Source organism: Oncorhynchus mykiss, chromosome 8 (genome assembly GCF_057628025.1).
Source record: "Oncorhynchus mykiss isolate SJ-2025 chromosome 8, ASM5762802v1, whole genome shotgun sequence".
NCBI classification, from domain to species: Eukaryota; Metazoa; Chordata; class Actinopteri; order Salmoniformes; family Salmonidae; genus Oncorhynchus; species Oncorhynchus mykiss.
This window is the reverse complement of record NC_143029.1, coordinates 90,241,368-90,259,989: the sequence shown is the minus strand read 5'-3', so window position 1 is coordinate 90,259,989 and position 18,622 is coordinate 90,241,368. Positions and strand designations below refer to the sequence as shown.

The following is an 18,622-nucleotide window of genomic DNA, read 5'->3' as shown; positions in this document are numbered from 1 at the left end:
ACGCAGCACTCACGTGCGCATATACGCATGCACACACACGCACACATGCATGTAACTCACATGCACACACACACTCATGTACACAGATGTCTTGTTGATGTTGCAGCTATGGCTTTAGGGTGGACCTGTTTAACAGTGTTACAATACACTGTGGAGGACTGAGGAGGATAGCCCTGTAGTTTAACAGTGTTACAATACACTGTGGAGGACTGAGGAGGATAGCCCTGTAGTTTAACAGTGTTACAATACTGTTGTGTCGTCTGCAAACTTAATGATGGTGTTGGAGTCGTGCCTGGCCGTGCAGTCATGAGTGAACAGGGAGTACAGGAAGGGACTGAGCACGCACCCCTGTGTTGAGGATCAGCGTGGCAGATGTGTTGTTACCTACCCTTACCACCTGGGGGCGGCCCATCAGGAAGTCCAGGATCCAGTTGCAGAGGGAGGTGTTGAATCCCAGGGTCCTTAGCTTAGTGATGAGCTTTGAGGGCACTATGGTGTTGAACGCTGAGCTGTTGTCAATGAATAGCATTCTCACGTAGGTGTTCCTTTTGTACAGGTGGGAAAGGGCAGTGTGGAGTGCAATAGAGATTGCATCATCTGTGGATCTGTTAGGGCGGTATGCAAACTGGAGTGGGTATAGGGTTTCTGGGATGACAGTGTTGATGTGAGCCATGACCAGCCTTTCAAAGCACTTCATGGCTACAGACGTGAGTGCTATGGGTCGGTAGTAATTTATACAGGTTACCTTAGTGTTCCTGGTAATCCGTCTGGCCCTGCGGCCTTGTGAATGTTGACCTGTTCAAAGGTCTTACTCACATTGGCTGTCTTCCAGAACAGCTGGTGCTCTCATGCATGTTTCAGTGTTATTTGCCTCGAAGCGAGCATAGAAGTAGTTTAGCTCATCTGGTAGGCTTGTGTCACTGGGCAGCTCTCGGCTGTGCTTCCCTTTGTAGTCTGTAATGGTTTGCCACATCCAACAAGCGTCAGAGCCGGGGTAATACGATTTGATCTTAGTCCTGTGAGAGCATTGCTGTGTGTGTGAGAGAGAGAGAGAGAGAGAGAGAGAGAGAGATTATGATGGGTTCACTTGCTTTACATATGTTTCCCATGCTAATAGATAAAATCCCTTGGAGGGAGGGAGGGATCTAGAGAGGGGGAGGGGAGAGAGAGAGAGAGAGAGAGAGAGAGAGAGGGAGGGATGCGTGTGACAGTGTCTGTGAGTGGTTTGGGTTGACTGACGAGGGGGAGGTAGAGGGGAAGCAAAGTTGGTATTTGGGATGGAGGGAGGAGTGGAGGGAGGAGGGAGGGAGGAGTGGAGGGAGGAGGGAGGGAGGAGGGAGGAGTGAAGGGAGGAGTAGAGGGAGGAGGGAGGAGTGGAGGGAGGGAGGAGGGAGGAGTGAAGGGAGGAGGGAGGGAGGGAGGGATGGAGGGAGGGGTGGAGGGAGGAGTGGAGGGAGGGAGGGAGGGAGGAGTGGATGGATGGAGGGAGGAGTGGATGGATGGAGGGAGGAGTGGAGGGAGGAGGGAGGGAGGGAGGAGTGGATGGATGGAGGGAGGAGTGGAGGGAGGATGGGAGGGGGGAGGGTGGAGGGAGGGAGGGAGGGAGGAGTGGAGGGAGGGAGAGTGGAGGAGGGAGGGAGGGAGGGAGAGTGGAGGGAGGGAGGGAGGAGTGGAGGGAGGGAGGGAGGAGGGAAGGAGAGTGGAAGGAGGGAGGATGGAGGGAGGAGTGGAGGGAGGGAGAGTGGAGGGAGGGAGGGAGGAGTGGAGGGAGGGAGGAGGAAGGGAGAGTGGAGGGAGGGAGAGGGAGGGAGGGAGGGAGGGAGGGAGAGTTGGCCAATGTGTATGGTGGTTTATCTGAAACAGCTGTCTTGGCTCTGTTTTTAGCATTGGTTGGTTTGTAATCCAATATTCCTCCGTCAAACTTTGCTGCTCATTAAATGATTTATCTAATTCACTTAGACTCATTACAATGTTAGGCTAATCATATCTGATGTTTCTCTGAAGTAACAGCTACTCTATATCATAAAGAATAAACAATTGTAATTTTAATCAAATCATTTTGGTCAGAACTACTTGTATAGAAACCACTAAACCTTTTAAAATATATTATCATCTCTCTCTCTCTGTCTGTCTTTCTCTCTCTACCTCTCCCTCCCTCCCTCCCCCCCTTTCTCTCTCCTCCCTCCCTCTTCCTCTGTCTCTCTCTCTCTCCCCCTCCCTCCCTCTTTCTCTCTCTCTCTCTCTCTCTCTCTCTCTCCCTTTCTCTCTCCTCCCTCCCTCTTTCTCTGTCTCTCTTTCTCTCTCCTCCCTCCCTCTGTCTCTCTCTCTCCCCCTCCCTCCCTTTCTCTCTCCTCCCTCCCTCTTTCTCTGTATCTCTTTCTCTCTCCTCCCTCCCTCCCTCTCTCTCTCTCCCTCCCTCCCTCCATCCCTCTCTCCCCCTCCCTTTCTCTCTCTGTCTCTCTCTCTCTCCCCCTCCCTTTCTCTCTCTGTCTCTCTCTCTCTCCCTCTCTCTCTCTCTCTCCCCCTCCCTCCCTTTCTCTCCCTCTGTCTCTCTCTCTCCCCTCCCTCCCTTTCTCTCTCCGTCTCTCTCTCTCCCCCTTCCTCCCAACCTCCCTCTCTCTCCCCCTCCCCCCCTCTCTCTCTCTCTCCCTCTGTCTCTCTCTCTCCCCCTCCCTCCCTTTCTCTCTGTCTCGCTCTCTCTCCCCCTCCCTCCCTTTCTCTCTCTGTCTCTCTCTCAGGGATGTGTAACCCTAAGAACTACAGCGATACTCCAGCCACCTCTAAGAGCACAGTGGAGGAACTCCATCGACCAATCCCCTCGTTGTTCCGAGCCCTCACGGAGGGCGACGCCCCTATCAACATGATGGTGGTGTCCTTCCCCGTTGCCGAGGAACTATCTCACCACGAGAACCTGGTCTCCTTCCTGGAGACGCTTGACGACCAGCATCAGAACATGTCAATCCCCGGCAACAGCATTCACGCAAGATACGACACTCAAGGTAGAGGAACCGTAGAAATAGAAAGATTAGACTGGGGTACCATAGAAATAGATTGATTAGACTGTGGAACCACAGAAATAGAATGATTAGACTGTGGAACCACAGAAACAGATTGATTAGACTGTGGAACCATAGAAATAGATTGATTAGACTGTGGTACCATAGAAATAGAATGATTAGACTGTGGAACCACAGAAACAGATTGATTAGACTGTGGAACCATAGAAACAGATTGATTAGACTGTGGAACCACATAAACAGATTGATTAGACTGTGGAACCACAGAAACAGATTGATTAGACTGTGGAACCACAGAAACAGATTGATTAGACTGTGGAACCACAGAAACAGATTGATTAGACTGTGGTACCATAAAAATAGAATGATTAGACTGTGGAACCACAGAAACAGATTGATTAGACTGTAGAACCATAGAAACAGATTGATTAGACTGTGGAACCACATAAATAGATTGATTAGACTGTGGAACCACAGAAATATCTTACTACGACTGTAGAACCACATGACTAGAATAGTATGACATAACAGAGGCGGCTGGTGTTCCTTTCAGTGGGAGATTCAAGGAGAGACGTATATGTCAAAGATCAACTATCTGTTTAGACCCAGATGTACCTGTGCTAGTAAAACACAGGTTAAATAGAAGAGCTGTTACTTCTATACTATAGAACTGCTTTTTCTATACTATAGAACCGCTGTCTGATACAGCGGATGGTGTGTTCAGTCTGTGGTGATGGTGGTAACCTTCTCTCTCTCCTCCTTTTCTGACTGCCGTGGGTTAATTGAAAGTGTATATTTTCTCTCTCTCTCTCTAGCAACTGAGATATATATATATATACACACACACACACACACACACACACACACACACACACACACACACACACACACACACACACACACACCAGAGTGGGTGGCATTGTCCTCAGTAATGAAAACATTGAGGGTTAAATATGACTGCTTTTTGCAGGTAGTTACTAACTACGGCTTTAAATATGTCTACATGGGATTACTGGAACGGCTTTAAATATGTCTACATGGGATTACTGGAACGGCTTTAAATATGTCTACATGGTATTACTGGAACAGCTTTAAATATGTCTACATGGGATTACTGGAACGGCTTTAAATATGTCTATATGGGATTACTGGAACGGCTTTAAATATGTCTACATGGGATTACTGGAACAGCTTTAAATATGTCTACATGGGATTACTGGAACGGCTTTAAATATGTCTATATGGGATTACTGGAACGGCTTTAAATATGTCTACATGGGATTACTGGAACAGCTTTAAATATGTCTATATGGGATTACTGGAACTGCTTTAAATATGTCTATATGGGATTACTGGAACGGCTTTAAATATGTCTATATGGGATTACTGGAACGGCTTTAAATATGTCTATATGGGATTACTGGAACTGCTTTAAATATGTCTACATGGGATTACTGGAACGGCTTTAAATATGTCTATATGGGTTTACTGGAACGGCTTTAAATATGTCTACATGGGATTACTGGAACGGCTTTAAATATGTCTATATGGGATTACTGGAACTGCTTTAAATATGTCTACATGGGATTACTGGAACGGCTTTAAATATGTCTATATGGGTTTACTGGAACGGCTTTAAATATGTCTATATGGGATTACTGGAACTGCTTTAAATATGTCTACATGGGATTACTGGAACGGCTTTAAATATGTCTACATGGGATTACTGGAACGGCTTTAAATATGTCTACTTGGGATTACTGGAACGGCTTTAAATATGTCTACATGGGATTACTGGAACAGCTTTAAATATGTCTACATGGGATTACTGGAACGGCTTTAAATATGTCTACATGGGATTACTGGAACGGCTTTAAATATGTCTACATGGGATTACTGGAACGGCTTTAAATATGTCTATATGGGATTACTGGAACGGCTTTAAATATGTCTACATGGGATTACTGGAACGGCTTTAAATATGTCTATATGGGATTACTGGAACGGCTTTAAATATGTCTACATGGGATTACTGGAACTGCTTTAAATATGTCTACATGGGATTACTGGAACGGCTTTAAATATGTCTATATGGGATTACTGGAACGGCTTTAAATATGTCTATTTGGGATTACTGGAACGTCTTTAAATAGGTCTACATGGGATTACTGGAACGGCTTTAAATATGTCTATATGGGATTACTGGAACGGCTTTAAATATGTCTACATGGGATTACTGGAACGGCTTTAAATATGTCTATATGGGTTTACTGGAACGGCTTTAAATATGTCTACATGGGATTACTGGAACGGCTTTAAATATGTCTATATGGGATTACTGGAACGGCTTTAAATATGTCTATATGGGATTACTGGAACGGCTTTAAATATGTCTACATGGGATTACTGGAACGGCTTTAAATATGTCTATATGGGATTACTGGAACGGCTTTAAATATGTCTATATGGGATTACTGGAACTGCTTTAAATATGTCTATATGGGATTACTGGAACGGCTTTAAATATGTCTATATGGGATTACTGGAACGGCTTTAAATATGTCTATATGGGATTACTGGAACTGCTTTAAATATGTCTACATGGGATTACTGGAACTGCTTTAAATATGTCTACATGGGATTACTGGAACGGCTTTAAATATGTCTATATGGGTTTACTGGAACGGCTTTAAATATGTCTACATGGGATTACTGGAACGGCTTTAAATATGTCTATATGGGATTACTGGAACTGCTTTAAATATGTCTACATGGGATTACTGGAACGGCTTTAAATATGTCTATATGGGATTACTGGAACGGCTTTAAATATGTCTACATGGGATTACTGGAACAGCTTTAAATAGGTCTACATGGGATTACTGGAATACTAGTTCTGTGTTAAACATGCTGTTACTAAGATAACTGACCTGTGCCCTATTTTCTCTCTGTATCCCTCCTCCCTTCTCCCCCAGATAACATGTGTACGGTGGTCTACTTTGACGACTGCGTATCCATCCGCCAGTGTAAACTATACTGTGAGTCGATGGGAGGGTCGAAGTACCGTTGGTTTCACAACGCCTGTTGTCAGTGCATCGGCCCGGAGTGTCTGGACTACGGCAGCAAGGCTGTGAAGTGCATGAACTGTCTGTTCTGAAGACTGGCGGTGGATAGATCCATGAACTGTCTGTTCTGGAGACTGGCGGTGGATAGATCCATGAACTGTCTGTTCTGGAGACTGACACCATATATATGGACCAAACGCATGGGCGGTTCGAGGGAGGGGCTAGACGATGTGGAAGCCTCCTCAACACCCCATTAGGAACTCCAAAAATATTTTATTAATATATGAATGCATTTACACCACACCGTGCCTTCGGAAAGTATTCAGACCCCTTGACTTTTTCCACATTTTGTTACGTTACAGCCTTATTCTAAAATGGATTAAATCATTTTTCCCCCCTCATCAATCTACACACAATACCCCATAATGACATCACAATACCCCATAATGACATCACAATACCCCATAATGACATCACAATACCCCATAATGACATCACAATATCCCATAATGACATCACAATACCCCATAATGACATCACAATACCCCATAATGACATCACAATACCCCATAATGACATCACAATACCCCATAATGACATCACAATACCCCATAATGACATCACAATACCCCATAATGACAAAGCGAAAACAGGTTTCTATACATTTTTGCAAAAACATAAAATATGTATGACAAAAAAACCAAAAAACTGAAATACCTAATTTACATAAGTATTCAGACCCTTTACTGTGAGACTTAAAATTGAGCTCAGGTGCATCCTGTTTCCATTGATCATCCTTGAAATGTTTCTACAACTTGATTGGAGTCCACCTGGTGGTAAATTCAATTGATTGGACATGATTTGGAAAGGCACACACCTGTCTATATAAGGTCCCACAGTTGACAGTGCATGTCAGAGCAAAAATCAAGCCATGAGGTTGAAGGAATTGTCCGTAGAGCTCCGAGACAGGATTGTGTCGAGGCACAGATCTGGGGAAGGGTACCAAAAAATGTCTGCAGCATTGAAGGTCCCCAAAATCACCATCATTCTTTTTTTCTTTTTTTACCCCCAAATCTCCCCAATTTCCTGGTTTCCAATTGGTAGTTACAGTCTTGTCTCATCGCTACAACTCCCGTACGGACTCGGGAGAAGTGAAGGTTGAGAGCCGTGCGTCCTCTGAAACACAACCCAACCAAGCCGCACTGCTTCTTGACACAATGCCCATCCAACCCAGAAGCCAACTGCACCAATGTGTCGGAGGAAACACCATACACCTGGCGACCTGGTCATCGTGCACTGCGCCCTGCCCGACACAGGAGTCACTAGTGCGCAATGAGACAAGGACATCCCTGCCGGCCAAACCCTCCCTAACCCGGACGACGCTAGGCCAATCGTGCGTCGCCCCATGGACCTCCCGGGCATCCGGCTGCGACAGAGCCTGGACTCGAACCCAGAATCTCTGGTGGCACAGCTGGCCTTAGAACACTGAGCCACCTGGGAGAACCGGCCTCCATTATTCTTAAACGGAAGAAGTTTGGAACCACCAAGACTCTTCCTAGAGCTGGACGTCCGGACAAACTGAACAATCGGGGGAAATAAGGGCCTTGGTCAGGGAGGTGACCAGGAACCTGATTGTCACTCTGACAGAGCTCCATAGTTCCTCTATGGAGATGGGAGAACCTTCCAGAAGGACAACCATCTCTGCAGCACTCCACCAATCAGGCCTTTATGGTAGAGTGGCCAGACGGAAGCCACTCCTCAGTAAAAAGCACATGACAGCCCGCTTGGAGTTTACCAAAAGGCACCTAAAGGACTCAGACCATGAGAAACAAGATTCTCTGATCTGATGAAACCGAGATGGAACTCATCTGGAGGAAACCGGGCACCATCCCTACGGTGAGACATGGTGGTGGCATCATCATGCTGTTGGTATGTTTTTCAGCGGCAGGGACTGGGAGACTAGTCAGGATCGAGGGAAAGATGAACGGAGCAAAGTACAGAGAGATTCGTGCTGAAAACCTACTCCAGAGCGCTCAGGACCTCAGACTGGGGCGAAGGTTCACCTTCCAACAGGACAATGACCCTAAGAACACAGCCAAGACAACGCAGGAGTGGCTTTGAGTGGCCTAGCCAGAGCCCGGACTTGAACCCGATCGAACATCTCTGGAGAAACCTCAAAATATCTGTGCAGCAACGCTCCCCATCCAACCTGACAGAGCTTGAGAGGATCTGCAGAGAAGCATGGGAGAAACTCCCCAAATACAGGTGTGCCAAGCTTGTAGGGTCATACCCAAGAAGACTGGAGGCTGTAATCACTGCCAAAGGTGCTTCAACAAAGTACTGAGTAAAGGGTCTGAATACTTATGTAATTGTGATATTGAAGTTTGCAAAAATGTCTAACAACCTGTCATTATGGGGTATTGTGATGTCATTATAGGGTATTGTGATGTCATTATAGGGTATTGTGATGTCATTATGGGGTATTGTGTGTAGATTGATGAGGGGGAAAACTATGTAATACATTTTACAATAAGGCTGTAACGTAACAAAATGTAGAAAATGTCAAAGGGGTCTGAATACTTTCTGAATGCTCTGTATATTACAAGCGCCACTGCACAACAACCTACCCCTTTAGCCACCTCAGTGGCTCGGTGTAAGTTGCTGGTGTCATCACTGACCAAACCTGACCGACTAGTTGGTCCAATATGTTAATGATTGTGCCTAGATTCCTCTCGGTCAGCTATGTGACTATCACTGATATGGGTCTCTTTCACGTGTCTCTGAATGTAACATATTTTCTTTCCACGGATTATTTTGTATTATTATTATTATTATTATTATTATTATTATTATTATTATTATTATATTGTGTTGCTACTGTATGTTTCATATTTACATATGTACTTTATATTGATGATGTATTTTTTACAACAATGGTCCACTTCCCATCATATTTGTTGTCTTGTGGTTATGTGAACCCTTTCTATTCTGACAATATGGAACATTTATAAGACAGCAGTAACCAAAATGGAGTTGTTTGGAATTGTCAGAACAACGCTTTGTACACAGTCCACTGTCAACATTATAAGTTCTTAACTTCTACTTCTCACTAAATTACACAACACCTATAATTAGGGGTGTAGTTCTGCCGGAGCACAGAGGAGCGAAGCTCCCTCACTATAACTTCTAAGTAAATTATATTTAAATGCTACTAAAATTCCATGGGGAAAAAAATGATAGAATGACAAACCAAATCAACATGTATAGCAGCAGCCAATAGATAAATGGTGGTTTCTTCCCTGTCTTCTCTCTGGTGGGGGACAGAATGAGAAACAACTTCATGGTTACTTGAAGTAAAATTCACCCTGTGTCTGCCTTGATGTTCATAACACTCCTCTTGCACAGTGGAACCCAGAACGACATGTGACCACTTGGTACGGCGACAGTTTTGCCAAGGACACCCAAATCAGAGTGACACTCTCTGGAAGTTGCTGTAGCCCTGCGTGGGATATTTAGCCAATATTGGCTATTGGTTGAGACGCAGGATCCATTCTAGCTCGGTATGTCAGGATGGGAAATTGGAAATGTGAATTGGGCCAAGTTGGAGGTAATGTATTGTGTTATAGTTAATATTGACATGCATTAATATACATCACCAAAAGCTTGATTTTTATGGCTGTTTTTTAAAAAAACGAATATATATCAAATTCCTGGTATCCAATTGTTGTAGTACCTTGTCTCATCGCTCCAACTCCCGTACGGGCTCGGGAGAGAAGAAGGTCGACGCACTGCTTCTAACACAGCGCGCATCCAACCCGCACCAATGTGTCAGAGGGGGCGACGCACAATTGGCCTAGCGTCGTCCGGGTTAGGGAGGGCTTGGTCGGTAGGGATCTCCTTGTCTCACCGTGCACCTGGCGACCTTGGTTAGCGCTCACTGCACGGCCCGCCACAGGAGTCGCAGGTGCGCGATGAGACAAGGAGATCCCTACCGACCAAGCCCTCCCTAACCCGGACGACGCTAGGCCAATTGTGCGTCGCCCCACTGACCTCCGTCGCGGCCGGTTACGACAGAGCCTGGGGGAGAACCCAGGGACTCTGAGTGGGACTCTGCAGTACAGCACCCTTAACCACCCGGGAGGCAGTGCAATTTTATGTTGTCATGATTTAGGTTTTACTACTTGATCAAGTGATTTGATAGCATGTTTTAATCTATGCAAATAAATTATATGAATTCGATGAATAGTTAACCTCTGTTTTCTTTTATTCTGTAATAGGGTATATGTGTTGAAGCTAATCAACTCAAAAGTGTATTTATGTGTAAACTATACAATGCAATGAAATACCTTCTCACAATAAAGCTCTCCTCGCATATGCTCTCCTGGTTAAGTTAGAGCATATGTATTAGTGTATACATTTAGGCTATAGTCTACAAAATATCTGTATCACATAGTCTTAGGTCTATTAGATTATAGGCCTACTGCAAATAATTGTTGTTTGGTCCTGAACTGGTCGAATGGCGGAACCATCCTTCAGCTGCCTATGTCTAATAGTCCTCTGTTCCTTCGTCTAATAGTCCTCCTTCCTTCGTCTAATAGTCCTCCTTCCTTCGTCTAATAGTCCTCCTCTGTTTCTACGTCTAATAGTCCTCCTCTGTTTCTACGTCTAATAGTCCTCCTCTGTTTCTACGTCTAATAGTCCTCCTCTGTTTCTACGTCTAATAGTCCTCCTCTGTTCCTACGTCTAATAGTCCTCCTCTGTTCCTACGTCTAATAGTCCTCCTCTGTTCCTTCGTCTAATAGTCCTCCTCTGTTCCTTCGTCTAATAGTCCTCCTCTGTTCCTACGTCTAATAGTCCTCCTCTGTTCCTATGTCTAATAGTCCTCTGTTTCTACGTCTAATAGTCCTCTGATTCTACGTCTAATAGTCCTCTGTCCCTATGTCTAATAGTCCTCCTCTGTTTCCTACGTCTAATAGTCCTCCTCTGTTTCTATGTCTAATAGTCCTCTGTTCCTACGTCTAATAGTCCTCCTCTGTTCCTACGTCTAATAGTCCTCCTCTGTCCCTATGTCTAATAGTCCTCTGTTTCCTTCGTCTAATAGTCCTCTGTTTCTACGTCTAATAGTCCTCTGTTTCTACGTCTAATAGTCCTCTGTTCCTATGTCTAATAGTCCTCCTCTGTTCCTACGTCTAATAGTCCTCCTCTGTTCCTACGTCTAATAGTCCTCTGTTTCCTACGTCTAATAGTCCTCCTCTGTTTCTACGTCTAATAGTCCTCCTCTGTTCCTACGTCTAATAAGCCTCCTCTGTTTCTATGTCTAGTAGTCCTCTGTTCCTATGTCTAATAGTCCTCCTCTGTTCCTACGTCTAATAGTCCTCCTCTGTTCCTATGTCTAATAGTCCTCTGTTTCTACGTCTAATAGTCCTCTGTTTCTACGTCTAATAGTCCTCTGTTCCTACGTCTAATAGTCCTCCTCTGTTCCTACGTCTAATAGTCCTCCTCTGTTCCTACGTCTAATAGTCCTCTGTTTCCTACGTCTAATAGTCCTCCTCTGTTTCTACGTCTAATAGTCCTCCTCTGTTTCTACGTCTAATAGTCCTCTGTTTCCTACGTCTAATAGTCCTCTGTTTCTACGTCTAATAGTCCTCTGTTTCCTACGTCTAATAGTCCTCCTCTGTTTCTACGTCTAATAGTCCTCCTCTGTTCCTACGTCTAATAGTCCTCCTCTGTTCCTACGTCTAATAGTCCTCTGTTCCTACGTCTAATAGTCCTCCTCTGTTCCTACGTCTAATAAGCCTCTGTTTCCTACGTCTAATAGTCCTCCTCTGTTTCTACGTCTAATAGTCCTCTGTTCCTACGTCTAATAGTCCTCCTCTGTTCCTACGTCTAATAGTCCTCCTCTGTTCCTATGTCTAATAGTCCTCTGTTTCTACGTCTAATAGTCCTCTGATTCTACGTCTAATAGTCCTCTGTCTCTATGTCTAATAGTCCTCCTCTGTTTCCTACGTCTAATAGTCCTCCTCTGTTTCTATGTCTAATAGTCCTCTGTTCCTACGTCTAATAGTCCTCCTCTGTTCCTACGTCTAATAGTCCTCCTCTGTCCCTATGTCTAATAGTCCTCTGTTTCTACGTCTAATAGTCCTCCTCTGTTCCTACGTCTAATAGTCCTCTGTTTCCTACGTCTAATAGTCCTCCTCTGTTTCTACGTCTAATAGTCCTCCTCTGTTCCTACGTCTAATAAGCCTCCTCTGTTTCTATGTCTAGTAGTCCTCTGTTCCTATGTCTAATAGTCCTCCTCTGTTCCTACGTCTAATAGTCCTCCTCTGTTCCTATGTCTAATAGTCCTCTGTTTCTACGTCTAATAGTCCTCTGTTTCTACGTCTAATAGTCCTCTGTTCCTACGTCTAATAGTCCTCCTCTGTTCCTACGTCTAATAGTCCTCCTCTGTTCCTACGTCTAATAGTCCTCTGTTTCCTACGTCTAATAGTCCTCCTCTGTTTCTACGTCTAATAGTCCTCCTCTGTTTCTACGTCTAATAGTCCTCTGTTCCTACGTCTAATAGTCCTCCTCTGTTCCTACGTCTAATAAGCCTCTGTTTCCTACGTCTAATAGTCCTCCTCTGTTTCTACGTCTAATAGTCCTCCTCTGTTCCTATGTCTAATAGTCCTCCTCTGTTCCTATGTCTAATAGTCCTCCTCTGTTTCCTACGTCTAATAGTCCTCTGTTCCTACGTCTAATAGTCCTCTGTTTCTACGTCTAATAGTCCTCCTCTAGTTCTACGTCTAATAGTCCTCCTCTGTTCCTACGTCTAATAGTCCTCCTCTGTTTCTACGTCTAATAGTCCTCCTCTGTTTCTACGTCTAATAGTCCTCCTCTGTTCCTACGTCTAATAGTCCTCCTCTGTTCCTATGTCTAATAGTCCTCGTCTGTTTCCCATGTCTAATAGTCCTCCTCTGTTCCTATGTCTAATAGTCCTCCTCTGTTCCTATGTCTAATAGTCCTCCTCTGTTTCCTACGTCTAATAGTCCTCCTCTGTTCCTATGTCTAATAGTCCTCTGTTTCTACGTCTAATAGTCCTCTGTTCCTACGTCTAATAGTCCTCCTCTGTTCCTACGTCTAATAGTCCTCCTCTGTTCCTACGTCTAATAGTCCTCTGTTTCCTACGTCTAATAGTCCTCCTCTGTTTCTACGTCTAATAGTCCTCCTCTGTTTCTACGTCTAATAGTCCTCTGTTCCTACGTCTAATAGTCCTCCTCTGTTCCTACGTCTAATAAGCCTCTGTTTCCTACGTCTAATAGTCCTCCTCTGTTTCTACGTCTAATAGTCCTCCTCTGTTTCCTACGTCTAATAGTCCTCTGTTCCTACGTCTAATAGTCCTCTGTTTCCTACGTCTAATAGTCCTCCTCTGTTTCTACGTCTAATAGTCCTCTGTTCCTACGTCTAATAGTCCTCCTCTGTTCCTACGTCTAATAAGCCTCTGTTTCCTACGTCTAATAGTCCTCCTCTGTTTCTACGTCTAATAGTCCTCCTCTGTTCCTACGTCTAATAGTCCTCTGTTTCCTACGTCTAATAGTCCTCCTCTGTTTCTACGTCTAATAGTCCTCCTCTAGTTCTACGTCTAATAGTCCTCCTCTGTTCCTACGTCTAATAGTCCTCCTCTGTTTCTACGTCTAATAGTCCTCCTCTGTTTCTACGTCTAATAGTCCTCCTCTGTTCCTACGTCTAATAGTCCTCCTCTGTTCCTATGTCTAATAGTCCTCCTCTGTTTCCTACGTCTAATAGTCCTCTGTTCCTATGTCTAATAGTCCTCCTCTGTTTCCTATGTCTAATAGTCCTCCTCTGTTCCTATGTCTAATAGTCCTCCTCTGTTCTTATGTCTAATAGTCCTCCTCTGTTTCCTATGTCTAATAGTCCTCCTCTGTTCCTATGTCGAATAGTCCTCTGTTTCTACGTCTAATAGTCCTCTGTTTCTACGTCTAATAGTCCTCCTCTGTTTCCTACATCTAATAGTCCTCCTCTGTTTCCTACGTCTAATAGCACTCTGTTTCTACGTCTAATAGTCCTCTGTTTCCTACGTCTAATAGTCCTCTGTTTCTACGTCTAATAGTCCTCTGTTTCCTACGTCTAATAGTCCTCCTCTGTTTCTACGTCTAATAGTCCTCCTCTAGTTCTACGTCTAATAGTCCTCCTCTGTTCCTACGTCTAATAGTCCTCCTCTGTTTCTACGTCTAATGGTCCTCCTCTGTTTCTACGTCTAATAGTCCTCCTCTGTTCCTACGTCTAATAGTCCTCCTCTGTTCCTATGTCTAATAGTCCTCCTCTGTTTCCTACGTCTAATAGTCCTCTGTTCCTATGTCTAATAGTCCTCCTCTGTTTTCTACGTCTAATAGTCCTCTGTTCCTACGTCTAATAGTCCTCCTCTGTTCCTACGTCTAATAGTCCTCCTCTGTTCCTACGTCTAATAGTCCTCTGTTCCTATGTCTAATAGTCCTCCTCTGTTTCCTATGTCTAATAGTCCTCCACTGTTCCTATGTCTAATAGTCCTCCTCTGTTCCTATGTCTAATAGTCCTCCTCTGTTTCCTACGTCTAATAGTCCTCCTCTGTTCCTACGTCTAATAGTCCTCCTCTGTTCCTACGTCTAATAAGCCTCCTCTGTTTCTATGTCTAGTAGTCCTCTGTTCCTATGTCTAATAGTCCTCCTCTGTTCCTACGTCTAATAGTCCTCCTCTGTTCCTATGTCTAATAGTCCTCTGTTTCTACGTCTAATAGTCCTCTGTTTCTACGTCTAATAGTCCTCTGTTCCTACGTCTAATAGTCCTCCTCTGTTCCTATGTCTAATAGTCCTCCTCTGTTTCCTACGTCTAATAGTCCTCTGTTCCTATGTCTAATAGTCCTCCTCTGTTTCCTATGTCTAATAGTCCTCCTCTGTTCCTATGTCTAATAGTCCTCCTCTGTTCCTATGTCTAATAGTCCTCCTCTGTTTCCTACGTCTAATAGTCCTCCTCTGTTCCTATGTCTAATAGTCCTCCTTTTCTACGTCTAATAGTCCTCTGTTCCTACGTCTAATAGTCCTCCTCTGTTCCTACGTCTAATAGTCCTCCTCTGTTCCTACGTCTAATAGTCCTCTGTTTCCTACGTCTAATAGTCCTCCTCTGTTTCTACGTCTAATAGTCCTCCTCTGTTCCTATGTCTAATAGTCCTCCTCTGTTCCTATGTCTAATAGTCCTCCTCTGTTTCCTACGTCTAATAGTCCTCTGTTCCTATGTCTAATAGTCCTCCTCTGTTTCCTATGTCTAATAGTCCTCCTCTGTTCCTATGTCTAATAGTCCTCCTCTGTTCCTATGTCTAATAGTCCTCCTCTGTTTCCTATGTCTAATAGTCCTCCTCTGTTCCTATGTCGAATAGTCCTCTGTTTCTACGTCTAATAGTCCTCTGTTTCTACGTCTAATAGTCCTCCTCTGTTTCCTACATCTAATAGTCCTCCTCTGTTTCCTACGTCTAATAGCACTCTGTTTCTACGTCTAATAGTCCTCTGTTTCCTACGTCTAATAGTCCTCTGTTTCTACGTCTAATAGTCCTCCTCTGTTTCTACGTCTAATAGTCCTCCTTTGTTTCCTACGTCTAATAGTCCTCCTCCGTTTCTACGTCTAATAGTCCTCATCTGTTTCCTACGTCTAATAGTCCTCTGTTTCTATGTCTAATAGTCCTCTGTTTCTACGTCTAATAGTCCTCCTCTGTTTCTACGTCTAATAGTCCTCTGTTTCTACGTCTAATAGTCCTCCTCTGTTTCTACGTCTAATAGTCCTCCTTTGTTTCCTACGTCTAATAGTCCTCTGTTTCTACGTCTAATAGTCCTCCTCTGTTCCTACGTCTAATAGTCCTCTGTTTCTACGTCTAATAGTCCTCCTTTGTTTCCTACGTCTAATAGTCCTCCTCTGTTCCTATGTCTAATAGTCCTCTGTTTCTACGTCTAATAGTCCTCTGTTTCCTACGTCTAATAGTCCTCCTCTATTTCTATGTCTAATAGTCCACCTCTGTTCCTACGTCTAATCTCCCACTCTAATCTAATCTAATCTGAGTTTCCCTGTGACAGGAATCCAGTCTCCCACTCTAATCTAATCTGAGTTTCACTGTGACAGGAATCCAGTCTCCCACTCTAATCTGAGTTTCACTGTGACAGGAATCCAGTCTCCCACTCTAATCTAATCTAATCTGAGTTTCACTGTGACAGGAATCCAGTCTCCCACTCTAATCTAATCTAATCTGAGTTTCCCTGTGACAGGAATCCAGTCTCCCACTCTAATCTAATCTAATCTGAGTTTCACTGTGACAGGAAGCACATCAGTTCCTCGAGAAACCCAGTTGTTATCACAGTATTCTGAAACACAGGTGTTCAGTAAGTGAACCAGGGTGTACTGAGTCCTTCTCAGGAAGAGGGTGGAAAAGGGGGGGGGGTTTAACTGACTGATACCAATGTTTTACTGCTGCATTTAACTACACACACACACACACACACACACACACACACACACACACACACACACACACACATGTTTGACTATTGTTGTAGTGACCAAACAATTAATTCACCTTTAAAATCATATTTTCCCTAAACCCTCAACCTAACCCTAAACCTTAATCCTAACCCTAAACCTTAATCCTAACCCTAAACCTTAATCCTAACCCTTAACCTTAATCCTAACCCTAAACCTTAATCCTAACCCTAAACCTTAATCCTAACCCTAAACCTTAATCCTAACCCTTAACCTTAATCCTAACCCTAAACCTTAATCCTAACCCTAAACCTTAATCCTAACCCTAAACCTTAATCCTAACCCTTAACCTTAATCCTAACCCTAAACCTTAATCCTAACCCTTAACCTTAATCCTAACCCTAAACCTTAATCCTAACCCTAAACCTTAATCCTAACCCTAAACCTTAATCCTAACCCTAAACCTTAATCCTAACCCTAAACCTTAATCCTAACTCTAAACCTTAATCCTAACCCTAAACCTTAATCCTAACCCTAAACCTTAATCCTAACCCTAAACCTTAATCCTAACCCTAAACCCTCAACCTAACCCTAAACCTTAAACCTAACCCTAAACCTTAATCCTAACCCTAAACCTTAATCCTAACCCTAAACCTTAATCCTAACCCTTAACCTTAAACCTAACCCTAAACCTTAATCCTAACCCTAAACCTTAATCCTAACCCTTAACCTTAATCCTAACCCATAACCTTAATCCTAACCCTTAACCTTAATCCTAACCCTTAACCTTAATCCTAACCCTAAACCTTAATCCTAACCCTAACCTTAATCCTAACCCTTAACCTTAATCCTAACCCTAAACCTTAATCCTAACCCTAAACCTTAATCCTAACCCTAAACCTTAATCCTAACCCTTAACCTCAATCCTAACCCTTAACCTTAAACCTAACCCTAAACCTTAATTCTAACCCTTAACCTTAAACCTATATAGCCACTTTCCCTGTGGGGACTGGCGAAATGTTCCCACTTGTCATCATTTTCTTTGTTTTTTTTACTATCCTTGTGAGGACTTCTTGTCCATATAAGGATAGTAAAATCAAACACACACACACACACACTCTCTCTATCTTTTTCTCTTTCTCCTCTCCTCTCTCCCCCCTTTTCATCTTCTATTTTTAGCGCCAGTGATGTGTGCAGATGGTTGGGTGTCCTGCCTGCCTGCCTGCCTGCCTGCCTGCCTGTGTGCCTGCCTGCCTGCCTGCCTTCCTGCCTGCCTTCCTTCCTGCCTGCCACTGATGCTGTGTCCAGTTGGCGAGGAACAAACAGTAGTCTGTGAATCTGCCAACCACACAATGACGATTTGTTCATCTTTATTGTTATTGAGTCACGCGACCCTGTTACAGCCGGTAGACGCTGTTAGATCTGTGGAAGTAGTTGCGAAATAGACAACAGAAGACACAATTTTTATTATTATTTATTTATTTATTTTTAAATTTCACCTTTATTTAACCAGGTAGGCAAGTTGAGAACAAGTTCTCATTCACAATTGCGACCTGACCAAGATAAAGCAAAGCAGTTCGAGACACACAACAACACAGAGTTACACATGGAGTAAAACAAACATACAGTCAATAATACAGTATAAAATAAGTATATTTACAATGTGAGCAAATGAGGTGAGATAAGGGAGGTAAAGGCAATAAATAGGCCATGGTGGCGAAGTAAATACAATATAGCAATTAAAACACTGGAATGGTAGATTTGACAGTAGATGAGTGTGCAAAGTAGAAATAGTGAGGTGCAAAGGAGAAAAATAAATAAATAAATAAATACAGTAGGGGAAGAGGTAGTTGTTTGGGCTATTTATACAATGAAGACGACCTTTGTGTGGAAGTTGTCAGTCATTTCATAATGTATCTGATCAAATATGAATGTTTTAGTTATTCATAAGTATATAGTTGAATACTCTTTTTTTTAAAAGTTGATAAAGTTTGTCAAACTGGACTTGTAGTTGTAGTTTCCCCAGGATTGCACTCTAAACTACAA

The 18,622-nt window shown here is 43.6% G+C and overlaps 1 protein-coding gene across 1 annotated transcript in view; it reads left to right on the top strand.

Moving 5' to 3' along the window:
• The window catches only part of LOC110530873 (twisted gastrulation protein homolog 1-A-like), a 37,204-nt gene extending 28,166 nt beyond the window's left edge, over nt 1-9,038 (top strand). The window contains exons 4-5 of the mRNA XM_036986655.2: nt 2,739-2,999; nt 5,993-9,038. Coding sequence (XP_036842550.2) covers nt 2,739-2,999; nt 5,993-6,174 — 443 coding nt within the window. The 3' untranslated portion in view covers nt 6,175-9,038. The remainder of the gene's footprint in view (nt 1-2,738; nt 3,000-5,992) is intronic.
• Nucleotides 9,039-18,622: the final 9,584 nt, after the last annotated feature.